The sequence below is a fragment of the Sesamum indicum genome, linkage group LG3, assembly GCF_026168435.1.
Source record: "Sesamum indicum cultivar Baizhima isolate 11 linkage group LG3, ASM2616843v1, whole genome shotgun sequence".
Lineage (NCBI taxonomy): Eukaryota > Viridiplantae > Streptophyta > Magnoliopsida > Lamiales > Pedaliaceae > Sesamum > Sesamum indicum.
This window is the reverse complement of record NC_142659.1, coordinates 29345811-29364143: the sequence shown is the minus strand read 5'-3', so window position 1 is coordinate 29364143 and position 18333 is coordinate 29345811. Positions and strand designations below refer to the sequence as shown.

General features: G+C 36.8%; 3 protein-coding genes and 1 long non-coding RNA gene across 5 annotated transcripts; all 4 read left to right on the top strand.

The window, feature by feature from the left end:
- Positions 1-1133: 1133 nt before the first annotated feature.
- LOC105159191 (uncharacterized) lies at positions 1134-3421 on the top strand. Of its 2 annotated transcripts, XR_847563.3 has the most exons (3): positions 1144-1445; positions 1601-1737; positions 3143-3421. It is a non-coding gene; the product is annotated as an uncharacterized LOC105159191 (long non-coding RNA). The 2 variants fall into 2 exon arrangements; XR_016064722.1 differs by having other exon boundaries at positions 1134-1737.
- Positions 3422-4337: 916 nt separating this feature from the next.
- On the top strand, positions 4338-8439 carry LOC105159190 (ent-kaurene oxidase; the record flags this gene model as incomplete). The annotated part of the gene is made up of 9 exons (XM_011076162.3): positions 4338-4491; positions 5784-5879; positions 6309-6469; positions 6558-6719; positions 6812-6952; positions 7026-7280; positions 7379-7540; positions 7624-7818; positions 7901-8439. Coding segments are annotated over 9 exons (1644 nt in total), but the record flags the coding sequence as incomplete, so codon positions are not given.
- A 2811-nt stretch (positions 8440-11250) lies between these two features.
- Positions 11251-14693, top strand: LOC105159284 (thylakoidal processing peptidase 1, chloroplastic). The gene is made up of 6 exons (XM_088878649.1): positions 11251-12356; positions 13114-13182; positions 13276-13344; positions 13410-13496; positions 13597-13664; positions 13926-14693. The coding sequence occupies exons 1-6, from the start codon at positions 11577-11579 to the stop codon at positions 14044-14046; spliced, it is 1194 nt and encodes a 397-aa protein (XP_088734775.1). The 5' UTR covers positions 11251-11576; the 3' UTR covers positions 14047-14693.
- A 148-nt stretch (positions 14694-14841) lies between these two features.
- LOC148788864 (protein TUNICAMYCIN INDUCED 1-like) lies at positions 14842-17378 on the top strand. Its single transcript, XM_088878648.1, has 3 exons — positions 14842-15391; positions 15726-16052; positions 16471-17378. The coding sequence occupies exons 1-3, from the start codon at positions 15215-15217 to the stop codon at positions 17215-17217; spliced, it is 1251 nt and encodes a 416-aa protein (XP_088734774.1). The 5' UTR covers positions 14842-15214; the 3' UTR covers positions 17218-17378.
- The last annotated feature ends 955 nt before the right edge of the window (positions 17379-18333 follow it).

The following is an 18333-nucleotide window of genomic DNA, read 5'->3' as shown; positions in this document are numbered from 1 at the left end:
AAACGTGTTTCCTATGGAGAAACATGCTGCTAAATCATCATCTCCTTCAAACGATAAAATCATTAGATGGTCTATGGCGGGCTAATGAAAGAAGTAAGGAAGTGAAAAGCTCGAATCCTACAACCTTTGGGAAGTGCCACCCCAGGCCCCGTTTCAGATAATTGCAAAAACCCACGTTAAATTTTCAAAAATGAAAAACTGAACACACATCTCAAACTGTGTTGGCAATTGCACCTTGTGATTGAATTGAATGATCGGTGGGCCCAATAGACTCTAATTTCTGGCATCGCCCCAAACTATCCAACCCATTATGAACATTTTCTTCTACATTTTTGCCTCAATAAAAAGCCCACTACTCACTGCACCCAAACAACATCATGTTGCTCTTAAGCCCACCCCCATTCAGATATTTGATACTTCAAAACTTAGTAAGAATATTTCTATCCCACAGGCACAAATGTCACGCTTCAACTTGTATTATATGCAACTCCACTTTTAACTTAAAACTTAATTTAGATATATTCTTAATTTTAGAAAGAAAAGCACTTATCAATTACTCATCAACGCATGATATGAAAAATGTGATAGAAGATCTACGTTATTATTCTAAGCCCACATACATGAATGGACTATTTCCTACTTTCTCAAGTCATTTGGGATGGCATATAGTTCGATTCCTCAGCCAAATGATTGGCCATGCGATATGATCAAATGTATTGTCTAGTTGACTCTTAAATTTAATGAATTTGTTTTACGTATCACAAGATATAAACTATTCAAATTTTTCGTTATGATTAACATGATATGCGTGCCAATATCGATATCATTCAATTGAGGACGTTTATATAAATTGTCGATTAGAATGTCTTTAATTGATTTAGTATTTTTAGGCCCTATTTACTTTGTGATATGAGCTATCTGAATTGACAATTATATATATTATACTATGTTTATTTAAATTATTTGAATTGAATAACTCAACTCATAATAATTTGGAGTAGCCCTCAAATATAAAAATTGAACCTCTATAATATAAAATAGATACTTTATAAAAAATATCTCAAATAATTTATCGATCCTAATAATAAAAAATAAACAATAAGTCTATAGTTACGGTAATGTGTGAGTGAATGATTTGGAAGTTAGTGCAATTTCAATTTTATGAGGGTTATATGCAATTATGGAACTCGGAGTTCCAAACTCTCCGTACTTCTCCCGGGCTCCTCCTATTTTCACACGTTTACCGACAAACTGACGTCACCCGATGTTCCCGCCAAAATCAGAAGCAACCATTCCGCACGGCGGCGGTGAGGCGGATAAAGTGGTCGTGGCCGTGAAAGCGGAGAAGGTCATCTCCAAGGCCGCCTTGGCTTGGGCTCTCACCCATGCGGCCTGCCCCGGCGACGGCATTACGCTCCTCGCCATCTTTTCCGGCAACAAGGGTGGTATATTTGCTCAAGCTGAATTTCGTTGAAAGACATGATTTTTCTTTCTAAAGTGGATAAATAGTTTGTTGCTTTTACTGCTTGTAGTCGAGTCTTGGAGATTATTTATTGTTACAGGAAGCTTTGTGTGATGTGTACGTTCGTCTGAAAAGCAGGCGGGAGGAGATTTTGGGGATTTCCTCGATTGAAAGGGAACTGTCGGAGCTTCGATCCGGCTAAGCTGCCGGACCGAATTTGTCAGATCTCTGAGTTTTGCTCTCAGATGGTTCTTCAAGTTCAGGACTGAATACAGGTACTGAATTAGGTACTCTTATTTGCATCATTTTATAATTTTTTTCGTTTCTTTTTGTATTTTTCGGGTATGCTTAGTACTTTAAATACTGCATTTACCAAGAAGGAAGTTGGATTGCTGTGGTTATCTGGATTATCAAGTGAAGTTAAAGGAAATGATGAATAACTCTGTGCAGAAACTGATTATGGAATTTGATTCAGTATTGGAGATTTTGGAAGGTTTTTTCAGGTTGTAAAGATGTTGAATTTGGTCGTCTGCTCATTATGATAAGGTTACTTGAGATGTGCCTTGAAAAAAGCTTACGATTGATAATGCATAATTGAGTTCCCAAGGGATTGTGAAATCTCTTTTTGCATGTGTAGTCAGCTTTTTATGTTTTTCTGCTGATGGTATTCATGGTGTATACATACTTTTGCTTACCCTTGGTAATAGAGCCCTATTGATATACTTGAAGACAAGTAAAAGCTAATTTCTGAGTGCAAATAAGCCTTGACAATTACAACATGAATTGGATTCCTGAAACCCTCTCTTTGAATTGAAGATGGCAATTCAACCTTTCATTGACATGTTGATGTAGCGCGTTTTGAAGATCATAAGGAATTTCTTTTCTGCCATAGTGAAAAAGCCAATTGCCACTTTGATGCAATGCATATCAATTCTACCAATAAGAATATATAATACTTTAGGGAACCCATAGCTACTGTCTGCCGGAACCCATGGTTGCTTCTGCTTTTATTAATGAATAGTAGCCCCTTTATATTTTAATTATAGTTACCTAACTACTTCTTTTTGGTTCATAGATGTGCATGGACTTGATGGTAATCTTATCCAATCTTGTAGCCATTGCCTATTTTTAAATGCAAACTATTGTAATTTTTCCATCTGTCTGTAGGTTTTAATCTTGGCTGCTGACTATGAACTTAAACTTGCTAACTGTAATTAGCAAAAAGGATAATCAGTTGCATATGTACCAGACAATACATTTAATCATTTAATCATGCGTTGATGAGTAATTGATAAGTGTTTTTCTTTCTAAAATTAAGAATATATCTAAATTGAATTTTAAGTTAAAAGTGGAGTTGCATATAATACAAGTTGAAGCGTGACATTAGTGCGTGTGTGATAGAAATATTCTTACTAAGTTTTGAAGTATCAAATATGTGAACGGGGGTGGCTTAAGAGCAACGTGATGTTGTTTGGGTGCAATAAGTAGTGGGCTTTTTATTGAGGCAAAAATGTAGAAGAAAATGTTCATAATGGGTTGGATAGTTTGGGGCGATGCCTAGAAATTAGAGTCTATTGGGCCCACCGATCATTCAATTCAATCACAAGGTGCAGTTGCCAACACAGTTTGATATGTGTGTTCAGTTTTTCATTTCTGAAAATTTAACGTGGGTTTTTGCAGTTATCTGAAACGGGGCCTGGGGTGGCACTTCCCAAAGGTTGTAGGATTCGAGCTTTTCACTTCCTTACTTCTTTCATTAGCCCGCCAGAGACCATCTAATGATTTTATCGCGGTGGCTGTTTGAAGGAGATGATGATTTAGCAGTATGTTTCTCCATAGAAAACACGTTTCAGTTTACCATTTTCAGGCTGCTATCTACAATCTCTCACAAGTTTGTCCGGAAAACATTCAGATGAGCTAATGATCATAACATATAAATAACTGCATGCCTTGTTCAAACTAGTTCTACAACTAACTAATTTCATGGTCTTCTAATTACTTAGCATGGATTGTTACATTCATTATGACAACATCATTGGATTCTCCAAAAGCCGTATCCATGATTTCGAAGGTGCAATCGTCTCCTTTCTTGATGTTGTTTGATGAACAAAATTCTCGCCAACCCTTGGTCATTACAAGCCGGTCCTTTCGCCCTTGGCTAGGGTCCTTATAGAATCTCAACTTCACTGGCCATTCCCTCTGGTCAGAACCTCGAATTCTGAGAATTGCACTTTCTTTCTTGTGCATATCGTTTGGCCTCCAAATCCCCACGGGAATGTACTGTCATTAAGAAATAAGATTGTGAGTTTTTCAGATAATTTCACTTATAGCCCTGAAGTTCAGACATACCACAAAAAATTCGAACTACATGGTACAAGTTTCTAAAATCGGAAGGAATTTGTAATATAAATGTGTACTTGTTTCTAAATGAAAATTAAGGAATTCTTTTAGAACATGTATAAGATTTCAGAGAAGGGCTAAACCATTATCCTGTATCTTACAGCAATGAAAGAGCACATACCAAGTGAGGTTGTCCAGAAAGACGATGATCACTCAAGCTATAAGCCGCTATGGTCTTCCTGAAAGGAGGCATCCGACGGCAGTGAGATGAGTTAGTCCAACTTTCGACCTGTTTTTCATCTGGATTGTCCAAAATAAATCATAGCTAATCAATAAGTCAATTTTGACAAATTTATTGGACAAGAACCTATTATGGAAAATACAACGCCACCATTTTGAGGCACTGTGGAGTTCGGTGGAAATGTTTTCTCGCAAGCAGACAGGCCGAACAACGTAGCACTGAAGCGCATGTTGCCGGAATGCTCAAACACAATGAAGTCCCCGACGCTCAGCTCATGGCCCTGGATAAACCTGTTCCAGGAGCCGCCGTGGAAATAAAATTTTTCCCCACATTTTCCGACTTCAATTTTCCAGGTTCCTAGCTGGGTCGTCACCGCTGCTTCTGCTGAAAATTCTCCACTTGCATTTGCACAGAAAGCTGGCGGCAGCCACTGTGAAGTTATTACATGGTAAGTACATTGTGAAAAGAAAAGAAATGAAACTCAAAATGTATTATGAATGCATAAGACGTACCAATTTAGACTTGAAACCAGGCAACAAAACCTTGAAGAACTTCATTGAAGAATTCATCTGTTTGCGTGTGTCTCCCCAAGAGATATATAGAACACACACATCTCGGGTGTGGGGCAATTTATAAGAGAATGAACACGATGGAAACTGATCCATGCATTCACATGATTTGGTACGGTCGTTGTCTGTATATCACATTTGTATTTTAACAAAATCAAAAAAGTTCTTTCGTGCAAGGAACCCGAGAAATCCATGAGACCCTCTGAAAAGTTGAAAACACAGGAATGCTTTAATCGACATTCTTGTGAAAGTTTGCTGTAGAAGAGCTACAGACAACCTGTTGCCTTGCCTAGGCTGTCATCCTTTTACTTATAGCACACTTCATCCATAAAATTCATTTGATCCATGTAACACACTTCTTTTCCAAGTTTTCATCAGTGCTCAGAAACACCGATTTTCTTGTATTTTCCAAGTACACTCTAATATTTCATTATGTATTTGTAATATTATGAAAGTAATTAAATCAAAACATAGGAGAACTCATTTAAAAATGAGTTGGAGCCTCTCGGTGCCAGGGATGATTATGAAACAACAATCTTGTAAATTCTCTGTTTGAGATTTGATAAAGGTGTGAACTTTATTACCTGTGCATCATATCTCATATTTCATGCACAGGAATCTTCTCTGTTCATGCTGTATTCAGAACACATACAAAACATGCTATGTTTGTCTGAAATATCACTGGGAATCTTGCAGACTTATCCACTGAATCCTATTAGAATCATGGCAAGCATAATACAGACAAGGAGGAGAGAGTGATTGAGTAGACGTAGGGAAAGTAGGTGTAAAAGAAAAGATGTAAAGTAATAACACGCAGTGGATGTATTTGCTCTGGTCCACGTGAAGAAACTCCAGCCACCAACCCCTTCCGAATCTACTGATGTAATAATTGTTTCAATGAATTTAATAATTCACTAATCGATCCTGTCATCAGTTGGGATATTGTGTAATTAAATACTGGATATGCTCGATTTAATGAGTCCATAATTATTAGCATATTAAGCCGGTTGTTATCAGGGGATATAAGGAACTTCTACATGATTGTTTTTCATTTTTATCATAAACTGTAGAGTCTTGAAACTTGAAAGGCCCTTCTGGGAATTCTTGTTTTTTCATGTGATGAAAATGGCTGCGATTCTGAGCCTTGAACAACTCTCTTTGGGAGCTGCAGTTGCAGTAGTTGCTGTTGGAGTGTTAACTCTGTGGTTCATCAGCAGATACGTGAATCGTCTTAAGAAGACATCCTCCGGCCTCCCTCCCCCTCCTGGTACTTCTCTTCGAATATTCTTACATCTTGGGCCTTTTCTATGTCTCTTGTGTGCTTGTATGCGTGGATCAAGGTAAGGGAAACATCCAAGAACCCTGGATTTTAGCAGTCTACGTGTTTGTAGAATTGGTTATTTGAAAAAGTTAAATTCCCATGTTATGAAGAATTGAGGGCGAATATTTTGATTAGCACATCACCACCAGAAATTTCATAAACAAGAAAAATAATCTAGAGATGTTTGTTGATTATGTTCAAGTGACCTGGAACCTTGATTTAGAGCTTATCAGCAAAATCTGTGGTGTGTTAAGTCAATTGTATGTGCTATCGTACCACAAATGGGGTTCAACAAACAAGACATTTTATATTTGTTTTTTCGGTAAAGACATTTTATATTTGTTGATGGGATAAGAAATGGTGGATTGGTTGCAGTGATACCAGGGCTACCGTTGATTGGAAATCTGTTGCAATTGAAGGAGAAGAAACCTTACAAGACTTTCACCAAATGGGCTGAGATATACGGTCCTATCTATTCTATTAGGACTGGCTCCAAAACACTTGTTGTTCTCAACTCTAACGATGTCGCCAAGGAGGTGAGTGCAACTTGCTTTGCAGTTTGTCTAGTACTTGGTAAGAAAATGATCTGTTCTTACATTTGATAGTCATTCTGGCTTTGTATAGGCTATGGTGACAAGATTCTCGTCGATCTCAACAAGAAAGCTATCAAATGCAATAAAGATCCTTACTTGTGATAAAAGCATAGTTGCCCTGACTGATTATGGTGAATTTCATAGGACAGTTAAAAGGCATATTCTCAATAGTACTTTGGGACCGAATGCTCAGGTATGAACATTTCACCCAAAGGTTGTCTCCATATAACAATCATCTTAAACATCCTAAAACATGGAATTTTCTCTACTGTGTTTATTTGTCAGAAACGGCATCGTGTTCACAGGAATACCATGATCAACAACATTTCAAAACAACTGCAAGCTTATCAGAAAGAGAATCCATTTGGAGCTGTAAATCTCAGGAACATACTCCAGCCTGAGCTTTTCAGATTGGCACTGAAACAGGTATTAGCTCCCGCTAAGGTTTCTCTTATTACTTGAACTTACAAGGATAACGAGTTCCTTATGTTGTTTCCAGGTTCTTGGAAATGATGTGGAGTCTGTATATGTCGAGGAACTTGGGATTACTTTGTCAAAGGAAGAGATGTTTGAAATTCTGGTGATCGACCCCATGAAAGGTGCCATCGACGTGGACTGGAGGGACTTCTTTCCATATTTGAAATGGATTCCTAACAAAAGCTTTGAGAACAATATTCAGCGAATGTATTTTCGTAGGCAAGCTGTGATGACTGCACTCATTAACGAACAAAAAGAACGGATTTCTCGTGGGGAGGTACACTTTACTCTATTTGAAATTCTTTTCCATTTTGTAACTGTTAATCCACTGATTTCAGAGAAATTAACAATGTAATGTTGTTTTTCCTCAAACAGGAAGTGGGTTGTTACCTGGACTACTTGTTATCAGAAGCCAAAACATTGTCTGAGCAACAAGTGCTAATGCTGCTATGGGAAGCCATAATCGAATCATCAGACACAACTTTGGTGACAACAGAATGGGCCATGTATGAACTTGCTAAAGATCACAAACGACAGGTCGATGCACTTTCATGTAACTTAGATGCACATCAATTCTTTTGAATGTCTTCATTTACATGATTTACTTTTCTTTGCAATAGGATCGTCTCTATCATGAAATTCTTCGTGTTTGTGGAGATGACAAAATTACAGAGGAGAAGTTGAATGAAGTTCCCTACTTATCAGCCGTTTTCCATGAAACTCTGAGAAAGCATAGTCCTGCTCCTATAGTTCCTCCACGATACGTTCAAGAAGATACGCAATTAGGAGGGTATCATATTCCAGCAGGAACCGAGGTAATCACACAGTCGCTTCCACTAGACACTTGCAATTTCATCAGGAAGGAAACAGAATGCTAACCATGTCTGATTTTAGCAGATTGCTATAAATATTTTCGGATGTAACATGGACAAGAATGTGTGGGACAGTCCTGAGAGCTGGAAGCCCGAGAGGTTTCTTGATGAAAAATGTGATGCAATGGACCTACACAAGACCATGGCTTTTGGAGGTGGGAAGAGGCTGTGTGCAGGTGCTCTCCAAGCAATGCTGATATCTTGCACGACGATTGGGAGACTGGTGCAAGAGTTTGAGTGGAGTCTGAAGGATGGAGAAGAAGAAAACATCGATACGCTCGGCCTCACTACTCATAAACTCCATCCTATGCAAGCAATTCTGAAGCCAAGAAATTTAGTATAGTTGGTCATGAATGAGTCATGTCTGATGTTCAAGTGTGGTCCATTTTAAGGTTTCATGACTGGTTAGGAAATTGAACCTTTTGTTAGAACCTCAGCAACAGTATGTTTGTCTTGCATGCATATGTCCAAGTATTTTGTCACTGTGGACATAGAAAGTTGATGTTTTATGCACTAGATGTTTGTACTTTTCAGACAGTGAAGCAGAGAAACAAGCTTGAATGATTTCTTGTGAAATTAAATGAGAGAAGGATGAAAGAATAGTCCTACTAAAGGGAATGGTATTGACAGGGAACTTTGCACCATTCAGTGATTATCACAGAGTTGGTCTAACTAATACATTGCATTTTTTTTAGGATTAATTCCACTTAAACTTCTTCTGAAATTACAAAATTATAATCCCCCCCCCCCAAAAATCTCAAATTTACACTTACACCTTTCCAAAAATTTATATTTACACCTGACATTTTTTTCGTTATGGTTTGGACCAGAAATGCTGGCGTTGGCCAAAAAAAACTATAAATATTTTCAATTTACCGCTCATTTTATATTCTCATGTAATAAATTTGTATATATAAAAAAAAATATAATAATACTAACCCCACGTTACATATATTTCTATTACATTTATTCCTTTATAAATATAAAAATATACATAAAAATATTAAATAAGAGACAAAAATTAAAAATTTATGCAACTTTTTTTTTTAACGTTAGCATTCTTAATCCAAATTTATCAGATTATCTAGTACCCAAACTTTTCAAAAAAAAAGTCTGAAAAAATTATCCGCATCTAAAGTCGGAATCCAAACTACCCAACCAAACACCCATCTATAGATCGCACAACCACAAAATTGTAAATTCAAATCCACAAATACGGTGTTATTGTTTACTTATCGTAACAGTACCTTATTTTTTTTATTTATTTTGAATATGCTTGTTAATTATCCACAAATTTAAATATATTAGATGATGTAGTAATAGTTTTTTTTTAAAAAAAAAAAAAAGAAAAGAAAAGAAACTGTGCTGAGCAATGAGTGGTTGGAGCAGTTGCTTCGTGATTAAGGGGAACATTGTTCCACGTTCATTGCATTTGGATTTGGTCACTGCCTCCCTCAAAATTACATTCTAGTGGTTGACTTCAACCCCTAAACCTCTTCCCCCCTGTTGAATTTTTGTTTTTCTTCTATTATTAATTTTAATTTCATCCACCATATATATATATTTGACTTGCAATAAATAAATTCAGAATAAATATGAATTTTTATCTGATTTTTTTATTAAATCAAATTTAATGAATTTTGACTAATAGATGTATTTATTTGTAAAATTAAAGCAAAATTTCAAGAGTATTGAATGTAATTTTTCAAACTATATAGAAATATAGTTACATCAAAACTCATGAAAATAAAATGTAATTGTCCCATTATTATATACGAGGATCTTGATCTGTTTCAATATTAGATATAATAAAACATTTATTTTGAATATTTTTTTATTCCATTTAATTTAGACCCAAAGTCAAAATTATAATATATGTAGATAATGAAGCTAATTAATTTATATTTTTTAATTATTTAATTTTGAGAAAAAGACAGCAGAGCAAAAGTATGAGTCAGCAACATACATCTGACCGTAGGCTAGTATGTAAGCTCTTGCGTCACTACCCCAATCCCATGCAGGAAGCATCTATAATTATGAAAACAAATAAATATTTAATCACCAACTTGTCGAAAGATGAGCATGTCCGGTCACCTCATAATATCGTAAATGCAAAAAATAAAGGAAAAAAAAAGTACAAATAACTGTTCGTGATATTGTAAATTATTTTTTATCAAAAAATAATAATAATTTATTTTTTTATCTTTTTCTAAATACAATAATTTTAAAATATAAAAATAATTTATTTTTTAAAATAAAATAATTTACTTTTTTAGATAGAAAGGTAAATAAATAAATAAATTACTATTTTATTTTTATAAAGAGTAATTGCTTATTAGCAAAATCTGAATCTATAAATAAATGGTCAAACCTCAAACTTCCAACCATTTATTATTATCTTCTTCAATTTAAATAAATAAATAACAATAAGTTGAGGACTTGTCGTTGCTTCCAGAGGTAGAGTCAAAAAGTAAGGGATATTTACGTCATTTTTTTAATTCGAAAATTTTTAGGTGTGAAAGCAATCATAGGAAAATAATAGACAGCCAGTAGGAAGTGGGGAGGAAGGAACACCGTCTCACGTCTTCTTGGGTCGCTTAGTCTGAAAACCCTATAATACCCCCTTTTGCTTAAAAAATTACCAGTGCATGTGTTCATTCAAACTTTAAAAATGGAAGAAAAAAATTATAAAAATTGAGACACTTGAAGATTAAAATTTAATTTTTAAATTATATATGAATCGATAAAATTTAGAATAATAATTTTATATCAAGAAATGTAAAATTTTTTAAAAAAATATAATTCTAAAATAGAGTTGAAGTATTTTTATTAACTTTTAGTTTTCTTGAAAATTGAAAAAATGGGGTAATCAATTAAAAAAAAGAATAAATTATAGTTGTCTTTCTTAAAATTTATTATAATTATGAATATCTTTTATGATTTAAAAAATTATAAATATTCTCCTTTAATTTAAATAATTATGTAGTCTCTAGAAGGTGAGGTGAATATTTCTATTTTATCTATATTAAAATTTTAAAAATAATTGACGGCGCATAAAATAAATAATTTACAGAAATGTTAGTTCATAATAATATTTTAAAAAAATTTAAAATTTATAAAAATTAGATAAAAATATAATAAAATCTAACCAAATGTGCTTGTTATCAGGCATATAAAAAAATAATTTATTATTATACTAAATTTCAGCAGTAATTTACTATAAAAAAATATTAGAATTTAGGTAAAAGCAATAAAAGTAGTGTTTTTTGAGTTGAAGAAAGAAATAGCTTTTCTGTAATAAGATAGGAATGAAAGGGCAAGCATGTAGGATGTAGCCACCAACTGGCCCACTCTCTTTTATTAAACCCCTCTTCTCTCCCTACTGTCTGAAAATTTCCCCTTCCCCGAATTCCCTGCCAGCCGTCCTGCGCCAATTCCCCCTCTATTCTCTGGGAGAGCTCTGCCCTATCGCCGCCGCGAGGGTTCTGCTTTTCCTCACTTCTTACTCTCAACCGCCCTGAATCTCCAACTTACAACTGATCTGACCCCACTTTTCAATTCTTCCTTTTGTCTTCCGATTCATCACTGGTCTTAATTACGATGGGATTATTTGCTTTCTAGAGCTCTTGCTCATCTCACAGATCACCTCAAACCCCGAAATTTTCATTTACTTCTTGATCAGCCTCTTACAATTTGCCGTTATGGCGATTCGATTCACCGTCACCTACTCGGCCACCGTCGCCTCAAACCTTGCCGCCTCCTCCGCCGCATCCGGGAAATGCGCTGCCTCGCGGTTCTTTCACGAGTGCGCCACGAGATCACGAATTTTCCAGCACCCGCCAACGCAAAAACCTGACTCCAGTTACTCCGACTTCCGTCGGCCCGTAGTGGGCCCTGGTGGCGTCTACTCGAAGCCTTCCATACATTCGATTCTGGCCGATGAAATTACTGGCGGAAGTACCCAATCGCCTGTGGTTTTGGGATTAATTTCTTTGATGAAGCAATCAATTGGGGCTTCTTCCAACGTAAGCGTTTTGGGAATTTCACCCCTGAAGGTGTCACCGATTGTTTCCTTGTTGTCAGGTTCTAAGTGGTTACCTTGTAACGAGCCCACGATCACGGAGGTGGATAGAGGAGGGACAGTTGCTAGTAGCATAGGCGACAGTATCAGCAAAGGAACACGCAAGAATGGTAGTGGTACCGGTAGTGAAACTAAGTGTTCGGAAGCATTGGCGATGGCTAAGAGTGGTGGTGCAAGCAGCGTGAAGGTTTTGCCACAGAGCACTGGTGGTAGTAGTAGCAGTAATAGTTGGCTTTTGAAAATGATGAATCTTTGCTTCAGCTCTGAGGATGTGAAGGCGGCTTTCACCGCTTTCAGTGTTAGCATATTGTTCAAGTCTACTTTGGCTGAGCCGAGGTCAATTCCTTCCACGTCTATGTACCCTACACTTGACGTGGGCGATAGAATTCTAGCTGAGAAGGTATGTATCTATTAAGCTGAGATTTTAGTTGAATTGATTTATCATTGTTAGGAGATTTATAGGCTTTTACTTGGATATTAGAATCAATTCTTGAATTTGAATATTGGTGGTGAGGCTTGCTGATGGATATATAATCTATCTCACTGATCTGCCAGAAACTAAAGGTGGACAATCATTCAAGTGTTGAGTACAGTTTGTTTTGTATTGCCAGAGTTTTAGATGTTGATCCGAGTAATGCAGTAGTTGATCAAGATGCTTGTGCCCAGAAAAGTAAATCCATTTTGGGGTGCATAATCGTGAGATTTTTAAATATCAATTCCCATCTCATTTTATGAAGACCTACTCAGTTATTTCACACATTCTGAGCCTATATTTGAGGTTTATCACAATGCTTTCAATGTATTACCATCAAGAAAGCCTTTAGATGTTGTGGCGGATATAATCCTATAATGTTATTTTGGCTATCATTTCTAATGATAGATCTTAAATAGTTGTTAGTTGTCTCATTTTTATTTTATAATGAGAGAACAAAATCATGATACAACTTCAAGTTTCAAGATTACCATAACTTATCCCTGCGAATGCGTTTACTCATCTTGTTATGTCCGATTCCTCATAAGAAATGTCTGTTGATGGATGGTCCAGATGTAAAAATATTTTTCTTTAATATTTGAACTAGTTTTCTTTGATATTCAGATGACGAATGCCATCAATAGTATGTGATTTACATGCTAGATCTTTTGGGTGGTTTCTCCAGGTTTCTTATATTTTCAGGAAGCCTGAAGTCTCGGAAATTGTGATTTTCAAGGCTCCTTCAATTCTTCAGGTATATTTGGATTTGTTCATAGCATAATCACTCTGATGTTTTACACCATCTCATGGATTAAAATGTAAAAGTTGGTTTGTCACTTGCTTGCAGGAAATTGGATTTAGTCCATCTGATGTGTTTATCAAACGAGTTGTAGCTACAGCTGGTGACTACGTTGAGGTAAGAATATTTAAGTGGTTATGTAAATCTTCTCCATCACACGATCTAAGTTATCCCTTGTGCAGGTTCATGATGGAAAATTGATGGTCAATGGTATAGTTCAAGATGAGGATTTCATTTTGGAGCCACTTGAATATGAAATGGATCCAGTGGTAATGCTTTGTGCCTGTTCTCCAGTTTAGCATTTCATTATGCTTTGATCATCATATATAATTGGCAGAAATCTTGCTTACTATTTCTTTTCTTTTATAGCTTGTACCAGAAGGCTATGTGTTCGTGTTGGGGGACAACCGTAATAACAGTTTTGACTCTCATAACTGGTAATCAATATGCTGCTTTATGATTATGATTGCCAACATTTTATCATATGCTTCTTGTTGATCATAAGGAACCTATCTGTAATTCATAGTTCTCTCTGCTTCTTAATTCCTGATCTAACTCCTGCATGACTCTTGTATGATAAAATTAATAGAATGAAGAATCATGTGAAATAAGTGGACATTTTTATAATTATGGTTGCATTTCAGTAACATGTATACGGGAACTGTAGATTCTGAGTCAGAATTGTGGGGTTTTTACAGGGGTCCGCTGCCTATCGAGAATATTATCGGAAGGTCAGTCTTCCGGTATTGGCCTCCTTCAAAAGTATCCGACACTCTGTACGGCACATCCCAGCAGAGGTCTACTGTTGTATTTTCATGACGCCACTCCGCCTGGTTCCTGCAGAAATGGTTCACATCAGTTCTTTTATCCATTTGATATCTTTTGAACAAATCTTTTTGCAGCCCTTCTCAGCTTATTGGGCACCTGCGATCACTAGTTTCCTTTTACCCTGATGCACGCAGAAAGTGTTAATTATGACGGATCATGGGATCCTTCACCAACCCGTGTTCGCCCCAACAGCCAAATTCGGCTCATTTTCAATTCTTTGTATCATCATTCAACTTTCATTTGGTGGAGATTAATGAATCAAAAGGATCCAATCGATTGATCGATCATGGCATCCTCTGGCTTCTGCTTCTCTATTACTCCCCCAGCCCCACACATGAATGGATATTCACATGTTCACAAAGATGGAGGTTTTTCGACTATTGCAAGCTGTTTCACGCGCATAAACTGGGCGCAACTGCAACCGGTCTCGATCATTGGAGGCGAATACTCGCTGGAGCAAGTACTTAAAAGAGTAGTAGCCTGGTGAAACTGGGTCTTGTGGGGTTATATTTTTGCAGCAGCTGATTTTTATACCTGAATTGCCTTTGCAAAGGGTGTACATCAGTACAAGACCTGTAATGTAATGTATGTGTTACTCTGGAAAAGAGAATGACTAGGCGCTTATTCTTATTCCATTATTTAGAATCTTATATGCTCCAATACTTGTTATTTATTTGAGTATTCCTACTTTTACGCTAACTCAGAATTCAAAATGAAAAAAAATATAAACAAAAATGTTCAAGCACGTTTTTTCATCTCTTACATGTTTTAAATAATAATTAAAACACGAATGAAATTGTCGACTGAAAACTTTTATAGATATTTATGCCCTCAGTATAATAATCCTAATTAACACGACTTTGAGATTATATTTTGGGGGGTTAATTTAGGTAGAAATCGCTAATTGATCTTTAAAGAGATGAATACTGAAACTGAGAAAGGGGCAAAAAAAAAAAAAAAAAAAAAACCAAAATTACCTTATTAAGCGTTTTTGCTGGTAGGGGTGCACGAATCTTAAATCACCGCCTCTGAAAGCCCATTACTGTCGATCAATTTCCCACTGAGATCGCCGACCACCCGCCGGCGGAATTGTTGGATTACTGTTCACTCATTTATTGTTGATCCATCATCATTTTTGATATTGTGTAATAATATTGCGATGCTCAGCCGAAACTTTACGCCATTTCTGCTGGTAATAATCGTCCAATTCGTTTCGTTGATAAGCTCATCAACCGTCCTACCGCCACCCGCCTTCAACCTCTCCAGCTTTCTCTATCCCAAAGTCACCACCTTCGTTGAATCGGGCATTCCTTCTCCACCGCCGAGTTTTTTGCAGGTCGGTTTGAAATCTCGAGCATAAAAATGTTCATTAATTACTCCTCGCTGCTTGTGTTTACTTGCTTTGCTCTTTTGCGAGTTTAGAGCTCCAAGCGGTGGTGATAGGCGTGAGTTTCTGATCAGGATTTCTTCTTTCCCCCACTTTTTTTTCCTGTTTTTTTTCGGCTCTTGATGTTAAAGAAATTGATCAGTTACTGTGTAGCGGCGGAGTTAAGTTGAGAGCAAACGGCAAACTGGTTTTCTTTTCAACCGAGGGAATTAGTATGATTGAAGTTTCGGTTATGAGTGCTAATCCTGTATCTTTCTTTAATTACTTTGCGGATTTAATTTAGGGTGTGCTGGATGCGATCGCCAATAAAGAGAAATGGGTATTGGAGGACATTCGGGTTTCGGAGTTGGATGTAAAGAAAGCTAAATACAGGTCAGTGCAAAGATATGAGGTTCAGGTTCGTTTTGGGAAGGCTCGAATTGTTCTTAAGATGTATGAGGAAGTATCAGAATGGAAGAAAATGGAGGCTCCAAGGAAAAATGAGACATCAAATTTTGAAGCGTCGGCTAGGAGAATTGGTTCTGAGGCTGTAATTGATAGTTTTAAAATTGAAGGTCCTTTTGAATTGCGGGTTGCTGGAAATGATGATCAGCTCTCGCTGATGTTGCCGGTATGCTCTTCTTTCCTTTTGATGCTTCTTTGATCTTTTTAGACCTTTTTACATGCTAATTTAGGGAGCTTTACTTTTTCATGTAGATTAGTTGACTTGGGTGTTCAAGTGCAGTGTGGTCTTGGGTAAGAGGAAAAACAGTGTTTAGAGGAATATAATCTGGTTTATTACAATTGAGGATATACTAGAAACAGGGAACAGAACATGGATGTGAAACACTTGGGCTCGAAAAATATATTTAATATATGTCAAAGTTTTTGAGATATTGTGGACAATGTTTATTGCCAGATACAGGGGATGGAAACAAACCTAATTGTAACTTTAAAAAAACTCTCTTTGATTTATGTATGCTCAATATATGTAATATAATCATGGTGCTTTTGTGCTGAGAGTGACTTTTCTTGACTGAATATATCAGTTAAACACTACGTACTCTGGCTTGAGACGGATATCTGTCGGTGAAGGCATCACTGTAGAAGTGAAAGGCGCTGAAGAAATTTCCATATTTCATCCTTCTGATTATCATCAACTTCCATTTGGTGCTTTCACTAAGATGAAGTGGAATGAGGTCGGATCTATTTGGCCTGCTTTATGCACAGCACTACTGCCTGTACGTATTCTGGGGTCTGCATCAGTGGTTGCTTACAGAGATCGAAGACCTGCTACAGTTATCCTAACTGTTTTTTCATCCAGAGATGCAATTAAATTATTGCCTGATAAGTGTTATGTCAGACCACACTATGAGAAACCGAGGCATCTTCATAGTCCTTTAAATACCAGAATAGGCTTGCTGGATAGAATATTGAGGGGTTTCCTAAATGAGAGTGGCAATGCAAACGCTGCTTTGGGATCTCTGAAGGCAAGAGTTAGAGGTTCAACCATATTTCGCTTTCAGTTGGAAATGGAAAGGCACATCAGAAGCAATGATACTTACTGGAGCGCGTTAGCTGAGTGGAGAACAAGGCCTAATATTGAACGTGTATGGTTTGAAGTAGTGGCAAGAATTGAAGGTCAGGTACTGAAGCCTCTAGTCATCAAGAAAGTTAGAACGTTAAATGGAACAGATTCATTTGCTTGGAGTAGTTTAGTATCAAATCTTTCCTTCACAAAGTTTCCTCCGGCCCTTCTCCCTCCCAAGGCACTGACTCTGGGAGTGAAGTGGTAGGAGAAATTTCTCACTTCTTTAAATAGCTTGACATTAATCATTTGCAGTCAAGCGGTTTTCCTCTGTATAAAAATTTGTTCATGTAGGCGTAATGATCTGCTCAACAGCTTGTTACTTGGATTTGTACATTAACAGTGAAGTAATATAAAGCTTTCTCATCAGTAGAGATGGCCTTTTTCTTTACCTGTACTTTTTCACATACATGTAAGAGAATTGTTTCTATAATACAATTCTTTCCTCAGCACAGTCCGTGCCACCACTATCTACTTGCTCTACTTGCTTTACTCGTACCTTCTTGTACTCAAACCAAGATGCACATAGTAAATAGACACCAAAATTCACCATACTTAGGCCTGCAAGTAACCAGTAGAAGTATTCCAGCTTGTCCCTGTTCAGACTTCAGATTGTTACTAGCCAGCCATCCTCCACTCAAGTTGTTCACCACATTCACTGCCACCGTGCTGGTGTAGTAGCCAAATGCAAACGAGCACCAGCAGATGGCGGTGCAGAGGGACTTCATGCCTAATGAGCTCTCAGCATAGAAGAAATCCAACAGCCCGACCAATGTAAATATATCAGCTTTTCCAAATATAGCATATTAGATGGCTATCCAGAAAACGCTCATTGGCAGGGGTCCTGGTGAGTCCACCATATTCTACTTTATAGCTACAGTTTTTCTGTGTTTTCAAATGATTTCACTCACTGCCATGGAAATGGCTGAAAGAATGAGTCCCACTCCAACCCGTTGGTCATACAAGGGGATTAGTATGAACATGAATAACATCAGGATCACTGGAATGGAGGATGCTGGCATCTCGAAATTTCCTATCTTTCTGTTTGTTGTTGTGCTTTTGCTGGATGGAGAATGTCTGGAGCTGAGCCATACGGGTGTTCATGAAAACAGTGCTAAGTATTATTGGGAGCATTCTGACTATGATTTTGTTTCTTCAACTTGTGTGACGGTACACATTTTCGAATTTTGTAATTTCAAATCTATCAATTCAACTGCAAACGTTGGGGGTATTCTGGCTATAAATTTGCTGAAATTAGGGGGTCAATTGTGCAAAAAAAAATGTCAAATTTCTAATATTTTGATTAAAATTAAATTGGCAGTGG

Bases quoted from the DNA above. Each gene is read 5' to 3' on its own strand.
- LOC148788864 (XM_088878648.1), top strand. From the start codon at position 15,215: ATGCTCAGCCGAAACTTTACGCCATTTCTGCTGGTAATAATCGTCCAA. The intron at 15,392-15,725 runs GTCGGTTTGAAA...GATTTAATTTAG, and splicing joins CACCGCCGAGTTTTTTGCAG to GGTGTGCTGGATGCGATCGC. The intron at 16,053-16,470 runs GTATGCTCTTCT...TGAATATATCAG, and splicing joins AGCTCTCGCTGATGTTGCCG to TTAAACACTACGTACTCTGG.
- LOC105159284 (XM_088878649.1), top strand. From the start codon at position 11,577: ATGGCGATTCGATTCACCGTCACCTACTCGGCCACCGTCGCCTCAAAC. The intron at 13,345-13,409 runs GTAAGAATATTT...TCCCTTGTGCAG, and splicing joins CAGCTGGTGACTACGTTGAG to GTTCATGATGGAAAATTGAT. The intron at 13,665-13,925 runs GTAATCAATATG...GGGTTTTTACAG, and splicing joins AGTTTTGACTCTCATAACTG to GGGTCCGCTGCCTATCGAGA.